Source organism: Phacochoerus africanus, chromosome 11 (assembly GCF_016906955.1).
Source record: "Phacochoerus africanus isolate WHEZ1 chromosome 11, ROS_Pafr_v1, whole genome shotgun sequence".
Lineage (NCBI taxonomy): Eukaryota > Metazoa > Chordata > Mammalia > Artiodactyla > Suidae > Phacochoerus > Phacochoerus africanus.
The window spans coordinates 49,726,532-49,745,402 of record NC_062554.1 but is presented as its reverse complement, the minus strand read 5'-3'; the positions used below and the strand labels follow the sequence as shown (position 1 = coordinate 49,745,402).

Sequence of the window (18,871 nt, the reverse complement as noted above, 5' to 3'; positions counted from 1 at the left end):
TAATGAGGTTGACTTTTAGGCAGGATGCTGCTCTCATCTAGGCACAGAAACAACAAGAAGCATAGATGTGCTTTCTGCACACCTCAGCATAGTAATGTTCCAGTGGCGAGAGGTCGTGTTAATGTTTGTGTGATGGCTAGTGAAGCACAGGGGAGTGTTACTATTAGTATTAGTAATAATGACAACCAAATTTGACAACACACTTTTATTAACCTAATTTAATTTTCACCAGAACTCTTGGAAGCAGCTGGTATTACTTCATTTTACAAGTGGACAGATAGTCCCAGAAGACTAGATTGATAGATAGCTGTGTCCCCAGGTTCCTTCAGTGAGAACATATGTCATCTGAGGGCATGGAGCTTCTCCACTATTTTATGCCACTTCAGTATCAGACAGCAATGATGCTGCACCCTTGAGAGAGAGGAAGGAAGGAAGGAAGGAGAGAGCAAAGAAGGAAGGAAAGAAGGGAGGAAGGAAGGGAGGAAGGGTAGAGAGAAATGAAGGATGGGGGGGAGAAGGAGGAAGAAGGAAAGAAAAAAGAAAGTGTGAGAAACGAAATTAGAAGCAGAAAAATCTTGAGGTCTTTCCAGGCCTTTTGGCCCCACACCACATCATTTTAGGCATATTAAAATACACTTGAACTCTAGCTTTTTTATAGTTAAATAAAAATATTGCAATATTTCTTACAATTTGTAATTTGGCCTGGCAATGATTTCTTGGTGATCACTGCATATAATCAGGAATTTTCCAGTGATGAAAAACTAGTCAGCAAATTGTTTTCAAATAGGTAAAAATCTTGTGATAGATAATAAATATAACAATGAAAAAAAATGGCATCACGCCATCTTTGTGGGTGTAATGAGGTGCCTAATACTTCCACTTTCACAATTTTCTTTTTTGGGGGCCCACACCCACAGCATATGGAATTTCCTGGGCCAGGGATTGAACCCAAGCCACAGCAGTGACAATGCCAAGTCCTTTACCACTAGGCCAGCCACCAGGGAATTCCAATGATTGTCTCTTCATGTTGTGAAGCTGATCACATATTTTAGATCTTCAACATTTTCAGGGCTCCAGCACTCGCCTTAGGATAAACAGCCCTGGTTGAATAGGTCAGCAGGGCTCAATGGCAAACTTAACGGGGACACCTGGAGTATCATGGAAATGCCATCAGCTGCCCCCTCCCCAAGCATCTTCATACGCCTTCACAGGGATGCAGACCTTTGCTTTCCTGGTGGTGTTCACTTCATCTCCCAGTGGGTCCCTTCCAGAAACTCCCTCCCCACTCTGATTGGGCAGAGCTAATGGGACACCAGGTGGGCAGCTGGGCAGCCAAAGGGCTAGAGACTGATGGGCTCCCTGCCTTGCCCATGTCTGGGCCTGGAGAGAGAGGCCCAGAGTGGTAACCAGTGAACACTGCTTGCTCAGGCCAACCTGAGTGCATTCCCAGCCCAGGCTGCCGTCAAAGATGACGCTGAACAGTCCTCCTTTACTTTCAGGGTTGCTATGACAGCCAGGAATTTGCAAACCAAACCAGACCCAAACAAGAATTCTGTCCTTGGCCCCCAAATCAGTGGTTCCACACGGTTCTGCTTGCGGTTCCTGCTGTCCCCTTTGAAACCTGCCGGAGGGAAGGATCTCTAAACTGGGGCTTTGGAAATGTCCTAACAGAAAGACCCTTTCCAAGCTAGTTGACGCTGTGTTAGAAGGAATTTAGGTGTGATAGAAGGAACTTCTTGGCAAGTAAGTTGGAAAATATTACAGTAGGTCCCAGAGGAAACCTAATCATTCTCTTGAAAAAACTTTTCTATTTATTTAGTGTTCTGTGGTTTACTGAGAACATTCACATAAATTATTTCATTGGATCTTAGCATCTGCCCAGTAAATGAGTCAAGATCGGTATTATTATATTTGATTGGAGAGAAGGAAATTGAGGCTCAGTAAGAATAAGGTCAAACAGGGAGTTCGCATTGTGGCTCAGTAGTAATGAACCTGACTAGAATCCATGAGGCCTTGCTCAGTGGGTTAAGGATCCAGCGCTGCTGTGAGCTGTGGTGTAGGTCACAGACGGGGCTTGGATCCTGCGTTGCTATGGCTATGGTGTAGGCCAGCAGCTGTAGCTCTAATTCGATCCCTAGCCTGGGAACTTCCATATGCCACAGGTACAGCCCTAAAAAAAATAAAAATAAATAAAAAATAAAAAAAAGGAAGGTCAAACGGCTAACAGGCAGTAGAATTGATATTTGAATCTAAACTTTCTGATTCAAGGTTTAGTTCTTTGAATTAGACCATGATGATCTCCAAAAGATAAACCAGGGTATGTTTGATCTGGACAGTTTAGGGGCAGAGGTTTTTAAAGTAAGGGATGTTGTAGATGCATGGTTTTTTTAAATTGTGGTAAAACATGCATAACATGAAATTTATCCACTTATTTTGAAGTGTACAGTTCAGTAGCATTAAGTGCACTCATACTGTTGTGCAACCACCACCACCTTCCATCTCTACAACTCTTTTCATCTCACAAAACTGAAACTCTGTATCCATCAAACACCACCTCCTCATTCCCCCTGTCCCCCACCCCCTGGAAATCACCAGTTCTTTTTTGTCTCTATGACTTTGACTGCTCTGTGTACTTCATATAAGTGTAGTCATGCAGTATTTATCCTTGTGTCCCTGGTTTAGGTCCCTTAGCATAATGTCCTCAAGGTTTGTCCATGTCGTAGCATGTGTCAGAATTTCCTTCCATTTTAGGGCCAAATAATATTCCATGTGCCACATTTCGTTTATTTATTCATCTGTTGATGGACGTTTGGGTTGTTCCCACCTTTTGGCTCTTGTAAGTGATGCTGCCATAAACATGGGTGTACAGATATCTGAGTCTCTGCCTTCACTTCCTTTGAGTGTATTCCCAGAAGTGGAATTCTGGGTTCATATGGCAGTTCTGTGTCTGATTGTTTGAGACACTGTCGTATTGCTTTCCTCAGCAGCTGTAGCATTTTACATTCCCACCAACATTGCACAAGAGTATTTCAGTTCTACATCCTCACCAAGGCTTGCTGTTTTCTGGTGTTTTGATATTAGTTATCCTAAGGAGTGTATAGATGAATGATTTTTAACCATGTGGTTGTCCAGGGCAGTTGATTCAGAGGAGTTAAAGAGTGGTCCTAGTGAAACTGAAACTGACAGCACGAATGGGCTGAGCCTAGCCAGAACACAGATTGGGACTTGAACCCACGTGCCAGGACTTGAACCCAGCCAAAACCCAGACTGGGACTTGAACCCAACCTAAAGCCAGGCTGGGACTTAAACCCACGGTTTTAAATTCAAGTTACTCACCCTGTGCCTGGACTCACCAAGGCTCAGGTTCTTTATGCCTCTGTGTAGAACGAATTCAGCGAGAGGCAAAGTGATAGGCGAGAAACAGATTTATTAGAATAGGACACTTGTAAGAGATGCAAGCGCCTGAGGATGCGTGGGCCATAGTTTTATCATCCAAGAGGAGTGGGGATTGGAAAGGCCCGCCTCTTCCTTTCCAGGAGTAGTTGCTCCTCTTTAGTATCCAGTATGCTATGTATTCAAATCAGCTGAAGGGCGGTCCTCAAACTCTTGCCCTTGGTCTGAATCTGAATGCAGGCCTCATCCCATCCCCCACCCAATGACCTGAGGCAATTCTCACACCTCCCCTAATTAAGCAAGCCTGCCTTGCTGGTTTTCTTGAACTTGTTGGCCTCCCAACATCTCCCAGGTTTCCCTCTTTACCTATGATCACCTATTGGGACTTCTGCAACCACCTGTGCCTACCCTATCCCTATCAAAACCAAGCTAGCTTCCACTTGATATGCCGGCTCCAAGTCCAGCCGGCAACCTCAGGGAAGCATTCACGCCACTGGACACCAAGGAAAGCACTTGAAAAACTTGCACAAATCTATGACTTGCCCTTAGGGATAATGAGCCAAAGCACTGACGCTCCTCACAGGAATTTCATTTATCTTCACTATGAGTGAGTATCAGTTATTCGATGCACATTGGACAAGGTGCATAACTAGAATGTGTGCGTTTGCACAACACACAAGAGTGTGCGTCTACATGGATGAAGGTACAGAGTTTCAGGAAGGACTAGATGGCCTAAGGGATTGATGGACTCTCTTCCCAAACAACTCTAGGATCTTAGGTCATCAGTTCATGTCTGTGAGCTTCTTTATTATCTACCCCTGCCCACTTCAGAGGGGTGAGTTGTATCTTTCACGGACTTTGAAGGAAATGCTGCATGTGCACCAGACATAATTGTATCTGACCATGTCCAGAGTTGTAATTAACCTCACCTGGTAAGGACCTTTGGATTCCCTATGATGTGGTTCAGGATAGTGGTGAGATTGAGACTGGGAACCATGTCAGGATCTCCCATCCTTGGTGTCAAGTCCTATCCAACTCAAACGCCACCTCCTCCATGAAGTAGCCGCTGATCACTTCACTCAGGAAGAAATATTTTAAATTTGATAGCATAGAAAGGCCTATGCCTTTCTTTTTCCTTTCTTTTTTTGTCTTTTTGCCATTTCTTGGGCCGCTCCTGCGGATCATGGAGATTCCCAGGCTAGGGGTCGAATTGGAGCCGCCAGCCTATGCCAGAGCCGCAGCGGCACCAGATCCAAGCTGCGTCTGCGACCCCTACCACAGCTCATGGCAACGCCGGATCCTTAACCCACTAGCAAGGCCAGGGATCGAACCTGCAACTTCATGGTTCCTAGTTGGATTCACTAACCACTGAGCCACGACGGGAACTCCAGGCCTATGCCTTCTTAAGCCAAAGTCTATGCTTTATCTTGGGCTCATGGTTATTTAAAAGTATATAATATATCTCTCCTTGAAATTGGATGCCCCTTAGAAGGAAAACCCCATTTTGGTTTGCACAGAGTATAAATCAAATGTTCACCAAAAGCTCCCCAGCAAACTTCTCCTACACCTGACTCATTGGCTAGACCTGTGTCACATGGCCTTCCCTGGCGCAAGGGAGGCTGGGAAGGTACTTTGATTTTTTTCAGCCTCTGTGGTGGAGCTGTGTAGGGAATGGGGCTAGGAACCAGTGAACAGGCTTGGCCAGCCCTGAGTTTGTGCTTGGCACGCCCTCAGTGAAATGAGAGGGGAAGGCCCCACCCTGAGTCTTGTGCCCCAGTCTGTATCTTTCCCATACTGTCCTGTGTCTGTCATGGCTACACACTAAACACTCTTGGATTCATTGTTTCCGTACTCCAGCTGAGAAACAGAGAGACAGAAAAGAATGACCCATTTAAATAGATCACGCCCATTCTTACAATTCCCCTCTCCCCTTCTTTCTTACGGCCATACCCGTGGTGTACGGGAGATCCTGGGCTCGGGGTCAAATCAAAGCTGCAGCTGCCAGCCTATGCCACAGCCACAGCAATGCCAGATTCGAGCCACATCTGCAACCTACACCACAGCGCACAGCAACGCTGGATCCCTAACCCACAGAGCAAGGCCAGGGATGGAACCTGCATGCTCAAGGACACTATGTTGGTTCTTAACCCTCTGAGCCACAATGGAACTCCCTCATTCCTACAATTTATATTCCTAATCATACTTCCCTCACGTTCATAAAGAACTTAACATTTTATAACATTCCAGCATCCCTGTTTTCTTCAGATGAAAAGCTGAGACTCAGAGAGATTAAATGATTCGTTCAAGGTAACTCAATGAAGTGCCAGTGCCAGGAAGGGCTCAGTCCTGGTCTGATATCATACCTCAGTCTCTGTCCACTGCTCTCCACGGCCTCTCAGACAGTGGTTTCAGGCCACAGCTGTCCTATACCTCACTCTGCCTCCTGGGAACCGTGTAGTCAGGCAGGATGCAGGACAACATAAGACAGTGGCCTGAGTTTGTGTCACCCATTTGTGCATGTGTGGTGGTTGGGACGGTGGGGTATGTTTCTCATTCCCTGCCAGCATCTCAGCTTCACCACTGCAGACACCAGTCTTGTCACTGAGCAGCTGCAAACAGCTGCTGACATGTCCCAGAATCTCGGTCTACAAAAATATGAGTTCCTCCTGGGACACCAGTGGTATAATCAGGCTTTGGATATATTGTCTTCAGATTCTTATTTTTTGGCTGCACTCATGGCATGGGGAAGTTCCAAGGTTAGGAATCAAACTCAAGCCACTGCAGTGACAATGCTGGATCCTTAACCCACTGCACCACAAGGGAACTCCTATCCTCCGTTTTGATGGCTTCGACAGCCTCATCCATTACCAGAAAAAAAAAAAAAAAATCCTAGCTCTTTCCAGGGCCCTGTCACACCTGTTTCTGCCAGCAGACACCATGGAGTTTTCTGTTCTCATTCCTGACCTCTTAGGAAGAGGCAGAGCCACTCTGTGTGATAAGCGTCCACACTGCTGCAAGGAGGATGGGCTTGTCTCTAGGCAACTGGTCTCAAGCTTGGCTCTGACTCTAACTTGAATGTGACCCTGAAATAGCATGTCCCTGGCTGGGTCTCAATCAGCAAAGTGAGGAAGTTAGACTAAAGGGAACTCCAAAGACCCATCCAGCTTGATGGCAGAGACAGCAGCTGCACGGAGGTGGAACTAATGCAGGCTCACAGCTGGAACACTTCCGTTAGGGCTGAATGAATGGAAAGTACAGGGGAGCTCGTACTAGCTGGGAAGATAGGAACTATTTCTGCCTTCTGGTTTGGCTGTTTGTGTTTTCTGCCATTGCTTACATGTTACAGAGGAAAACATGCTGCTGGATTCTCAGGAAAATCACCTCAGTCTCTGGCTACAGAATGAAGCCAGGGATGGGTCTGCGCATCTGCCTCGTTCGTGTTGAGAACAGGTCGGCAGGAGATGGTGGCAAGAGCACTGAACGAGGCATCAGACTAGGGTTCTCATCATTTCTGTGCCACCAACTGGCTGGCTTTGAACAAGTTGCTGCTCCTCTCTGAGCTTGAGTTCTTTTCAGTAAAATAAGGACATTGGATCCGATACTTTTGATAAACTTCTCAATCAAAAGATCTGAAATTTAGTACTTCATCTGATCCCTCTCATGTGGATTCCTTAGGACAGCTTGTCTTGTGGTCAATTCTGAGCATTATTAACCATAGAAAAACCTTCTGATTTTCATCTCAACTTAGAGATAGGCAGTGATATGAGGGAGAAAGCCCAGAAATCCTTTTACTACTCCTTTTTGCTGTGTGTTTCCTAGGAAGGCACTAGACTCCCATTCACCCTTAGAGGAAGGAGATGCTCTCTGTCCTTCTTCAGAGGTGAAAGCAGCCCCCAGCAGACCCAGTTACAAAGCACAACCTGGAGGCATGCGTTTTTGCATTAATTGAGGGGGAACAGAGAGGAAGCTGAGGTGTGCTGAGCCCCAGGGTACCTTGTGCTAGGTGCTTTCTCTACATACTCCCGCCTAATCTTCCCAACAACCACATGAGAACTCTTACAGATGAGGTAATGGAGTCTGAGGGAGGTTTAGAAACTCGCCCGAGTTAGACACAATAAGGAGAGTAGCAGGAATTCAAAATCAGCCTGTCTTCCTCCAAGCCTGACCTGCACCTCTAAGGGTGTCACTTTAGCAGAAATTGCAAGTGGGTTGTGGGAGGAGCTGGGAAACCCTGGATCGAGCTGACCTCAAGAGGAAGGTGGCATATAGGACACAGACTCTGACTGCCACTTCTTAGGCTCAGCAGCTCCATAAACCTTCTCTGCTTTTCATCTGCCTCTTGACTCTCCCACTGGCCTCTGAAAACCCCATGGGGGTCTAGGGACAGACCTATGCATCCTGGGTCTGGGCAGGCAGATGGAAGCAGAGGTCATTTGTTCAATAACAAATACCCAACAGGAAACCTGAGTCCCCAAAAAATCGCTGCCTCCTCAGCTGACCACACAGATCAAAGCTGAGGACTGTCATCTTGGGGAGTGGGATAGAGCGGGGCTCAGCATTCTCACCTCCCCCCTGCCCCCAGGCCTTCTGGGGGAGAACAGTCGTTCCATCCACCCCAGCCCCTGTGAGCACACGGGGTTCCTCAGACACAGCCTCAGGAAGAGGCGTCCAGGCAAAACCCCGACAGCCAGCTGGGGCCTCTTAATGTCCAGCTCTGCAGAGAACCAGCGCCCTGACTAGCCAAGGCAGGCAGTGTCCTTGTGGGGCAGGAAAGAATATATGACAATAACCTTGTTTTCTTAGAAAAAGGAAATGAGACCGAGCGTGGCCTCTTCTTTACGGCAGGGAATGAAACCCTATGAGCTCCCCTGAAGTTTTACTCGGAACACGTATTTACCGAGTCTCGCACGTGTTATCACTATGCTGAGCACCTTCGTCACAATCTCACTTCTTCTTTGTAACAGCATCAGGAAAAGAAGAAGCCTCCAGGACATCAAGGGAACTATACTAAGCCACTAAGAACCCAGCCTGTCTGCTTTTAAGATCACAGCTCCTTCCATTGTCCAGCAGTGCCTGTCCTAAGTGTCCTTAGGAGTCTGTCCTCCTCGAGAGAACGGGCACAGGGAGGTACCAAAAGTCAAAGGGATGAAAAGACATGGTCCGTGGTTCCCAGGTGTCCTGTGAGAAGAGACAGCAGCCTAGATCTCCCTCCCCCCCTGCTCAGGGCAGCTTCCTCGACATCCCCTACGTCGGGTACGGGCCCTGCCATCAGCTCCATTGCACTCTGCACTTTCACTTTCGGAGTATTCCTCACTGGCTTGGTAATTCCTTATTTGTTGTCATCTTCCTTGACCCACCATATGCTCCTGGAGAGCAAGGACAACTTTTGCTTTGTTCACCATTGACCACCCAGTGCTTGGCACATAGTAGGTACCTAACAAAGATTTAGTGAATTATTGATTCAAAGAAAAAGTGGTTGGATGGATGGATGAATGAATGGATAGATGTGGTTTATCATCCCCTCCAAGGAATCATGTCTCAAGTTAAATTGATCTTTCCCTTCCTGACAAGTTAACTTGACTTCCTGGTTTGTGTTACCATCAGAAGACAGCGATGAGGGCTCCCGCTGTGGCACTGTGGGTTAATGATCTGGCTTGTCTCTACAAAGGCACCAGTTCAATCCCGGGCCCAGGGCACTGGGTTAAGGATCCCATGTTGCTGCAGCTGAGGTGTAGCTCACAGCTCTGGCTCAGATTTGATCTCCAGCCCGGGAACTTTCATGCTGCAGGGCAGCCGAAAAAGAAAGAAAGAAAGAAAGAAAGAAAAAAAAAAAAAGGCAATGAGTGTTTTCAGTCTTCTACCTTTAAATCCTGGCTCAATCATTTACTAACCAAGGAATGATATACAATTTATTTAGTCTCAAAGCCTTAGTATCCTCATTGTAATGTGGTATTGTGAGGACTACTGATAACACTTGTAAATCCTTGGAATATACTAGAAGGTCTGTAACTAGCAACTTGAAGCTCAGCATCTAGAATAACACATTAGATCAGTTATACTCATCCTCTGTGCCTCTTGTCCTCCACTCCCTCTCCCACTCACAATGATCTTCAGATATCTAACCCTGTCTGGTCTTCCTCCCAAATATCTCCTATGTTTCAACACCCACACCTCATCTCCTCATCTAATGCAGTAGCTTCTAATCAGTTCCTCTGCTTCAGTTTCCCTTCCAATACTTCATGCACACACCCCTGATGGTTCTAGAATTCTCATAGAGAAGAGGCTTAGGGTGACTGTCTTTGGCTCCGCACAGAGTGGAGAGGATCAGGGACTTGTCTCCAAGCTGCATAAGCACATCCCTTCACAAAATGTTGAGAAAATGTCAGTTGTTCACATTAGACCGTGAAGGTAGGGAACTTGATGGCTAGGAATGGGAACTATAGCTCTCTACCCTTGGCCAGCTCCTGTGGGGTCACCTCTGGGCAGGGCTGCTGATTTTTTTTTTTTTGTCTTTTTGTCATTTTCTTGGGCCGCTCCTGCAGCATATGAAGGTTCCCAGGCTAGGGGTCGAATCGGAGCTGTAGCCCCTGGCCTACGCCAGAGCCACAGCAACACGGGATCCTAGCTGCATCTGTGACCTACACCACAGCTCACAGCAAGGCCAGATCCTTAACCCACTGAGCAAGGGCAGGGATCGAACCCGCAACCTCGTGGTTCCTAGTCGGATTCGTTAACCACTGAGCCACGACGGGAACTCCAGGGCTGCTGATTTATATCTCTTAAAATGTGGTTCTCATCAAGGTCCTTTCCACTAAAATTTTTTCACTCAATCTGGAGAAGGTGCAGAACAAGTTCCAGGATCCTTTGCCTCACACTCAGGGCTCGTCCTCATGTCACTGCCAGCTGGCCTTTCCCAAGCATCTTATGCCAACACCAATTTTTCATTTCATGGATTTCATTCCATTCAGTGCTCCCTGAATACACCACAGCTATTCCTAATTCCATGTCTTTGTCCCAGAGTGCCCCTCCCCCACATCAGTCCTCTGATGCACCCACCCCCACCCCACCCGCTCATCTAGTGAAGTTCTTTCCATTCCCCAAGGCCTGGCTCAAGAAGTGCTCTTCCACCGAACCTTCCCTTCGAAACCGCCCTGGCCTACAGTGCCCCCCCCCCATATCTTGGAATTCCCAGTGTTTCTTATTGTCAGGATAATTTATTCTGGCCCTTAACTACATAACTTTCCTGTTTGTTGTGGAAACATTTTGTATGTTGATGTTTCCTCTCTCAGTGGAGGTCCATTTAGGGTAAGGACTGCCATGTACCTCTTTGGATCCCCATGGCACAAGCCCAATCAGCATGGACACAGCCTAGGTAGGTGATGCGTTTCTGAGTTACAGAGCCATCCATCCCTGGGGAAGCACTCTGCTCTTTAGGCTCACAGAGGAGAGGCTTAGAGTTCAGAGAAGGTCCTCCCCAGGGACCCGAGGACTCTCCCCAAGGAGTATATGCCAAATATATACTGGCTCCAAGACTTTAGACCCAGGGAAACTGATCTCAGGCGAAATCATAAGAAATCGGCCTTTCTTATGCTACTGGCTAACAACTTGGAGCTGAAGCCGTCTTGTTATCTTCAGCCTGAGCAATGTGGTTTTAAACACACACCTGTCTACACTCACATGCATCTGTCTTCATGTGCATACCAGTCCTCACACAAAACGTGGGGTCGCCAGGCTCATGAGAAAGGCTGCCAGCAGTGGAGGAGTAGAGATGGGGCTTAAAACTTTTACAAAAATATCTCCTTTAGAAACAAAGAAAAAGAAGAAATCTGGGTGAAGTGTATCCAAGAATTCTTTGTACTATTTTTTGCAGCTTTTCTGTAAGTCTGAAAATATACCAAAATATTAAATAAAATTTTAAGATAGACATAACAAAAAATCACTTTATACCTTCTACTTTCTTCAGCCTTTTTTTTTTTTGTCTTTTGTCTTTTTTGTTGTTGTTGTTGCTATTTCTTGGGCCGCTCCCGTGGCATATGGAGGTTCCCAGGCTAGGGGTTGAATCGGAGCTGTAGCCACCGGCCTACGCCAGAGCCACAGCAACGCGGGATCTGAGCCGCGTCCGCAACCTACACCACAGCTCACGGCAACGCCGGATCGTTAACCCACTGAGCAAGGGCAGGGACCGAACCCTCAACCTCATGTTTCCTAGTCGGATTTGTTAACCACTGCGCCACGACAGGAACTCCCTTCTTCAGTCTTTAAGAGAATTAACATTCATATATGCATTATAGGTAGGAATATTTCATTTCTCCTATTACACAAGAAGTATAAAATAGAAAACAAGTGTTCATAGACTTTTAAAATATTTTAATAGGAAAAATAACATATTAGAATATTAATATTGGAATAAGAATTCCCAATGTAGCACAGTGAGTTAAGGATCCGACGTTGCCTCGGCTGTGGCATAGTTTGCAACTGTGGCTCAGATCCAGCCCCTGGCCTGGGAACTTTCATATGCCATGGGTGCAGCTGAAAAAAAAAAAAAAAAGGATATTAATATTGAAATAGAAGACTTTTAGTATTTTGTGACCTGGAGCAAGATATTTAACCTCTCTAGGTTATAACTTCCTTACGTTTAAAATGGAATATAAATTGCTTATCCCTTAGCATTATCATAAGAATTCACAAAAAGGTAAATATTAGATAATTAATGATTCCTGGGCCATAGCTGGTGCCAAGATATACTAGATCCAAATGTTTAGAAAATGTCAATAACCAAGTTCTGTTCCTAAAAAAGCATCTGGCCCAGACTAGGTGCATAATAAGTAGCTATTGAAGAAGGGGGGGTAAAGGAGAAGGGGAAAAAAAATGCCAGAATTCGAATTCTAATTCTAATTCAAAAGCCACTCTAACAGTTAGTCCCAAAGCCCTTCTGAATGACCTGGTGAGAGGACCATAACCTCTCCAGGTCTCTGCTGTCCTCACCTGTAAAACCGAGTTGGTTTCATTACCAGGAAGGACTAGCCAGTTAGATAGGACTATATACCTCCTGGTCTCTAAGGCCCCTGAGGAAAGGACTGGAAAAACAGGGTTGAAAGTGTGATGAGCAGCGTGTCAGGCCAGGGGGGGTTCATCTCCACTAGACCCAGGGCAGGCTCTGCTGGGGGAAGCTCCCCACAAAGGCTCCAGTGACACCCTCCAGGGACACCCAGAGTCTGGCGACCAGAGAGTGCTGGTCCAGGCTGTCTCAGAGCCCCAGGACAGTTGAGAGGTGACCGTGGCTGTCCCTGCCCTTTCCTTCTCTAGTCCCCTCCAGCCTCCAAGCTGCAGGGTCTTGGTGGCAAAGCCTCAGAGCCCAATCCGAGTGCGCACGAGGCGGGCCTCCTTGGCTGGGGTCCTTCCCACGCAGGAGGAAATTCTGCGCCCTCTGCCTTCTTTTCTAAAGGGAGTGATGCCCATTTTGCCCAGGGCCATTTGCAGTGCTGTTTGCTCCAGGTTTGCTAACGGACCCATTTCCGTCGAGCTCCGGACCCTATTTCCCCGAGGCGATGGCTCGCTTTGCTCTGCTGGATCCGAGAGTGGGCTCTGTGATTACCGCCCAGAAAGAGCGAGGGCGAGAGCTAAAGGCCAAGGAGAAGGCTGTGCAACCCAAACGGGCAGTGAAGTCTGGAGCGCCCGACCAGACCTGCAGCTTGACAGCCCCAACTGTCACTTCCAGGCTGCACTGTCTCACCGCGGGTCTGGAGTTTCATCCCGACAAAACCTGGTAGGGAAGGCGGAGGAGAGGAGAAAAGAGGCGCTAGGAAGGAAGGGAGAGGAGGGAGGACGTGAGGAAGGAGAGGCAGGAAGAATGTAAATACTAGAGAAACGGAGAGAGGAGATGCAAGAGGGAGAAAGCGCAGATATGTGCGAAACGGAAGCAGTGTGTGTGTGAGCGAGCAAAGGATGCGAGAAAGAAGTGGAGAGAAGGACTGAGTGAGGACGGAGACCGAGGACACTGACAAGGCCTCATCTTCGCCCGTGGCCCAAGTGTCCCCGGTTCCCTCCTACTGATTCGATCCCATAACGAGCGCCGGGCGCGACCCCCGGCCTCCGCGCGGCCGCACCCCTCTCCTCTCTCCGGCGGCCGGCGGAGCCCCGCGGGCCCGACCCCCGCCGCTGCCGGGCGCCGGGAGGGAGGGAGCAGCGAGCGAGCGAGGGAGGGAGGGGCTGCCGGTGGGAGGCAACCATGTGGTTCCAGCTCACTCTATTTTTTTCCCTCTCTCTTTCTTCACTTCTTTTTCTTTCCAAACAGGGAAAAGTGTTCCTCGAAGCAGTAGCGTCTTTCTGCCTCGCCTATTCGCGGCTAACGCGGGTCCCGGCTCCCGTCCAGGCGCAAGCCGCCAGGGGCGAGGGTTAGAAGCCCCTTGCGCCGGGCGTGGGGACCCCGGAGCCGGGCGCGGGGCGTGGGGCGCGGGGCGGCTCCCGCGCCGGCACATGGCTGCAGCCGCCCCGCGCGCACCCCGGGGCTCCGCGCCCAGCTCGCCGAAGGTCCGTCCACTGCGTCCCGCCGCCCCGGAGCCAGGCAGCGGCTGAGCGGGGAGGCGCCCGCGACCGGGGATCGGGATGACCCTCCTCGTCCTGCTCGGGCTAGGTGAGTGCCTGGGGGAGGCGGGAGGGCCGAGGGCCCCGGGCACACACTGTCCCGCGCCCGGGCCGAGACGCGAGCTCCGAAGGGTTGTCCCCGCGGCTCCTGGAGGGAGCCGCACTCCTCTGTCCCTGCCTGCCGGCCACGCAGGAGCACATCTGGCAGCGGAGGGCCGCCCAGTCGGCCATCGAAAACGTCTCGCACATCTGGGCCCCGGAGCAGGCTTGGGGGTGGAGGGGTTTCATGGTCGAGTTTGACCGAACACCGCGAGGTGTGGAGAGTCCTTTTGGGGGTGGTGTTTAGTTTCAAGAGTATCTGGAGAAACTGGAGAGTCGGGGGAGGGAAGGTTTATTCGGGAATTTTTGTGCCAGGTTCCTGAGGGTGGGGGGAGTTTTTTCTTTTCAAACAGGCGCCTGGAGGGCCCAGATTAGAAACAGATGTGTTGGAGGGTAAACGAAGGGGAGCGAGGAAGAGAGCGGGAGAGGAAAGCGGGAGAGGGGAAAGGGCTGAGCACCAGGAGAACCAAGAAGGTGCAGAGAGCCTGGGAGGGAAGAAGAGGAAAGGGCTCCGAGGGAGCGAGAAAAGAGGAGGAGGGCGTGAGGCAGAACCGCAAGACTCAAGGAGGAAAATGGAGCAGAGAGGCGGGGCAGAGGAACACAGATTCTAGAGCCCCAGAAGTGCTGCCCTGCCTGTCCCTTCTGGGTGCCACCCAGGCAGGACTCCTGAGGCCCAGCAGCCCTAAGGCACAGAGTCACTCGGGTTGGAAGCAGGCAGGTTGATAGGACAGGGCAGGACAGCGCCCATCAAGGATGTGAGGGCAAGAGCTGACCAGAGTGAGGGTCGCAGGGCAGGGAGGGCCGACTGGGGGGCTAAGGAAAAGTCGTGGTGGCCCCAGGGCGATGGAGCTACACCTGGAGCTAGGACCAAAAGTGAGCCAGAGTTCAGGAAAACAAAGAGCTGCGGGTGTGGCAGAGTGATGCTGCCCTGGAGACCAGGCCAGGAGAAAACTAGTCCTGGTTTTGAACTGCCTAGCTGGGTGACCTCGGACACTTAACTCACTACCCAGGCATTCCGTTCCCTTAGCTCCAAAACAAGCAAACTAGGTGGTTCCTGGATTCATTCTAGCTCTGAGAACCTAAAACACCAGAATTTTGATGGGGGCCTGATGGAGAGAAACCCCCCAAAAAAACAAAAATGAAGAGGCTCTGGAATCACCCTGAAGTGTCTAGAGCTCTTTGAAACCTTAGAAACCACCTAGGCCATATGCCTGCCTGCCGAGGCCAGCCTCAGACCAATAATAACCCATCACCCTGGTGAGAGGTATAAAAGAGGTGGATTTACCCAAACTATTACTCAAGTAGGGCAGGTGAGGAGGCACTATTTTCTAAGCTCTTTTAAATACCAGCCAAGCATTGCAGTACCACTGCTCAGCACAGCTGGTATATCTGGATGGCACCTTCGTCACTTTTTACTGGCCTTACCCCTAAGCTACAAATCACCAGATGCCAGTAGACTCAAAGGTCGGAGCAGCCTTATTAAAGGCAGCTGAAACTTGTTAAGTACTTGTTCTGCTGAGCACATTATATGGGCTAGCTTGTTATTTATTCTTCGCCAACCCTACTGGCCACCTACTATTACTATCCTCGTTTTACAGGTGAGGAAATTGAGGTGTTAAGAGATCAGGTCATTTGCTTAAAGCTATAAGCTCTTAATTAGCAGAGATAAGATCTGAATGTAAGTAGTTTGCCTCCAGAGATGGTTCACTAAACCCGCCACGCCACGTATACAGAAGAACTTTTAAAGATGTTCTGTGCAGTGAAATCCACTTCAGTCCTCTTCGTGAGGCCTGGGATGTCAGCGTGATCCTGCCCAGTGGGACGGGGGCTGGAGAAGGGAAACAAAACTTATTAGAGTGTTTGAGTATCGCTCTATCCCAGCCCCCTTGGGGTACAGTTTCTGGGGGAAAGTGACGTCAGCCCACATGGTCAGTTGAAATCAGCTGGCTTTGATGGTGGTCAGCCTCTTAGCTCATGAGAAAGTAGAAGGGACCAAGATTTGATTTGAAAGATGTCATTGAGTCCCTGGCCCCTCTTTACTGAGTGCTTCTGATGTGTAATCACTCCTCTGGTGAGAAATCATTTGTTGGGTTGCTGCTCTGTCCTTCTCATAGAAGCTGTCTCCCACAACTTCTTTTTTTTGGGGGGGGGGTCCTGTCTGTCTTTATAATATTGTCATAAACCAAAGGCCACGTAGAAAAGTGGACCACTGGCTTAGATTTCTGCATAACTGGGTGTTCATCTCCTGTTTACCTAAGAGTAGGATGTTCACCTGCAATAAAGCTTTTGCCGCATCGACGCCTTTGTCAGACATACTCAGCCTCAAGACATTGCAACTCTCAGATGAAAATAAACTGTCCGAGTAAGAAGTCAGAGAGGAGAGGAGCTGCAGGGTCAGGACAGGAGGCAGGGCAGGAGACCTGAGATGAGGCTGGTGAGCCAGAGACCAGCATCCGAGGGGAGCAACACTGAAGGAACGGACGCCCCTGCGTGGGTCAGCAGCCCCTGGGCAACCCTCCTGGGGGCTGGATTAGCCTCCTTTGCAAAGTGGTTCTGAGCCATGGGGAGTCTGAGTGGGCACTCCAGCAAAGCCAGAAAGAACCCTCAGAGTTGCCTGAATCCAAAAGTCATCTCCTGGCCCCTGACAAGAACAGTTCCAGGATTGCTTCTGGTCACTGCTGGCATGATTTCTAGCCTCTTTTTTTCTTGAGATGACCCAGTATTGAAGGGGAGTTGTCAGGGCTAAGCGTTCATAGTCCGAACAAGGATGGGCCAGTTGACTCCTAGGCTTCTGGACCCTCCACTGAGTGAAATCAAAGTCCTGCTTCTCTGATGCAGATGAACAAGGAATACTCTGAACCTCATGGAAGAGAAAGAAGGGTGACTTCATGGGCTCCCCCAGCCCCTTCTCTGACACCACTCCTCCCCCTCCCCTGATGCTCAGGTCTCATTTTCCCATCCGCACTCTTCCTAGACTTCTGCAATAGCTGCCAGGAGGTCTCCTGCCCGAGCTCTCTGCTCTGTCCTACACACTGCTACCCCAGGAACCTTGTGAAACAGCTGATATAAGGCAAAGAATTTGGATTAGGAATCTAGCAAGCTCTCTTGTCTATAAAATGGGGGTGGAAGGATTTTTGAATTCAAATGTTCCCTGTTTCCATTATCTTATTCTGCTCTTCCATAAACCTATAGTAGTTTCCATTGCCTATAATTTCAAATACAAAGACTTCATTCTCATATTAAAGATTCTACAAAATATCACTCACAACTCCCCTCCTCCTTGCCCCCAGACAACTCTCCAGGAAACCTGGATTACTTCCTGTATTGTTTCTAGGTCCCATGCTTCTTTCTGATCCTATGCTTTTTTTTTTTTTTAAGTGATAATCCTTCCACAAAAAATGACCTCTTACTCTTCACTGCAGATTTTTGACCCTGCGGATCAAAATCCTGTTCACCCTCCAAGTCTCACCTCAAATACCACTTCCTCCATACATCTGTCCATGATTTCACCAACAGAATATACTCTCTTCCTTTCTTTTGCGTCCTAGTAGCATTTCTATTATGATATGTTGTATTATAGTGATCTGAGCGCTTATCTAACACCCCAATTAAAGTGTGAGCTCCATGCCTCATTCATCTGTGTAACACTTTCAATACCTTGCAGAAGCTAAAGGCTGGTGAACTCTTTGCTATGATAATTGGACTTTTGGAGTTCTCATCCTGGCTCAGCTGGTTGAGAACCTGACTAGTATCCTTGAGGATACAGGTTTGATTTCTGGCCTCGTTCAGTGGGTTAAGGATCCACTGTTGCCACAAGCTGTGGTGTTGTTCACAGATGTGGCTCGGATCTGGCATTGCTGTAGCTTTGGTACAGGCTGACAGCTGCAGCTCCGATTTAGATCTCTAGCTTGGGAACTTCCATGTGCCACTGGTGTGGCCCAAGAAAGAAAGAAAGAAAGAAAGAAAAAAAAGATGATTGGATTTTTGAAATAGTTGGAATATTTAAGGTCAAGAGAGGTGAAAGATTTGGAGCATTATTACTCTTTGACTGTAGGACAACACAGTTGTGAAGAGCCCAGTTTTTTGTGGGTTTTTTTGTTTGTTTTTGTATTTTTAGGGCTGCACCCATGGCATATGGAGGTTTGAAGGCTAGGGGTCTAATTGGAGCTACAGCTGCCTGGCCTACACCACAGTCACAACAACGCCAGATCCGAGCCACGCCTGCGACCTACACCACCGCTCACGGCAACGCCAGATTGTCAACCCACTGAGCAAGGCCAGGGATCGAACCCGCAACCTCATGGTTCCTAGTCAGATTCGTTTCCCCGCCACGACAGGAACTCCTGAAGAGCCCAGCTTTAACTCATTCTGCTTTTGTGCTTCCACATCCATTAATGTAAATACAACCAGTACTGTTTTTTTTTTTGTTTTGTTTTGTTTTTTGGGGTTTTTTTTTTGTCTTTTTGCCATTTCTAGGGCCGCTCCTGTGGCATATGGAGGTTCCCAGGCTAGGGGTCGAATTGGAGCTGTAGCCTCTGGCCTACGCCAGAGCCACAGCAACACGGGATCCGAGCCACGTCTGCAACCTACACCACAGCTCACAGCAACGCCAGATCATTAACCCACTGAGCAAGGGCAGGGACCGAACCCGCAACCTCATGTTTCCTAGTCGGATTCGTTAACCGCTGCGCCATGATGGGAACTCCCCAGTACTGTTTTTTAAAAACTATACATGGAACATTACATGGACAGGGACCAGATGATACATTTGTTATACAAACTTATCTTGGTATAA

The 18,871-nt window shown here is 48.6% G+C and overlaps 1 protein-coding gene across 2 annotated transcripts in view; it reads left to right on the top strand.

Moving 5' to 3' along the window:
• Window positions 1-13,052: 13,052 nt before the first annotated feature.
• CLMP (CXADR like membrane protein) overlaps window positions 13,053-18,871 on the top strand; it is a 101,263-nt gene continuing 95,444 nt past the window's right edge. Inside the window, exons 1-2 of one of the 2 annotated variants that reach the window (XM_047752826.1) lie at window positions 13,053-13,159; window positions 13,688-14,026. In XM_047752826.1, the coding sequence (XP_047608782.1) occupies window positions 13,999-14,026 (28 nt within the window). In that variant the 5' untranslated portion in view covers window positions 13,053-13,159; window positions 13,688-13,998. Of the gene's footprint in view, window positions 13,160-13,646; window positions 14,027-18,871 lie in introns of those variants that run through there. The other variant, XM_047752827.1, reaches the window with a different exon arrangement.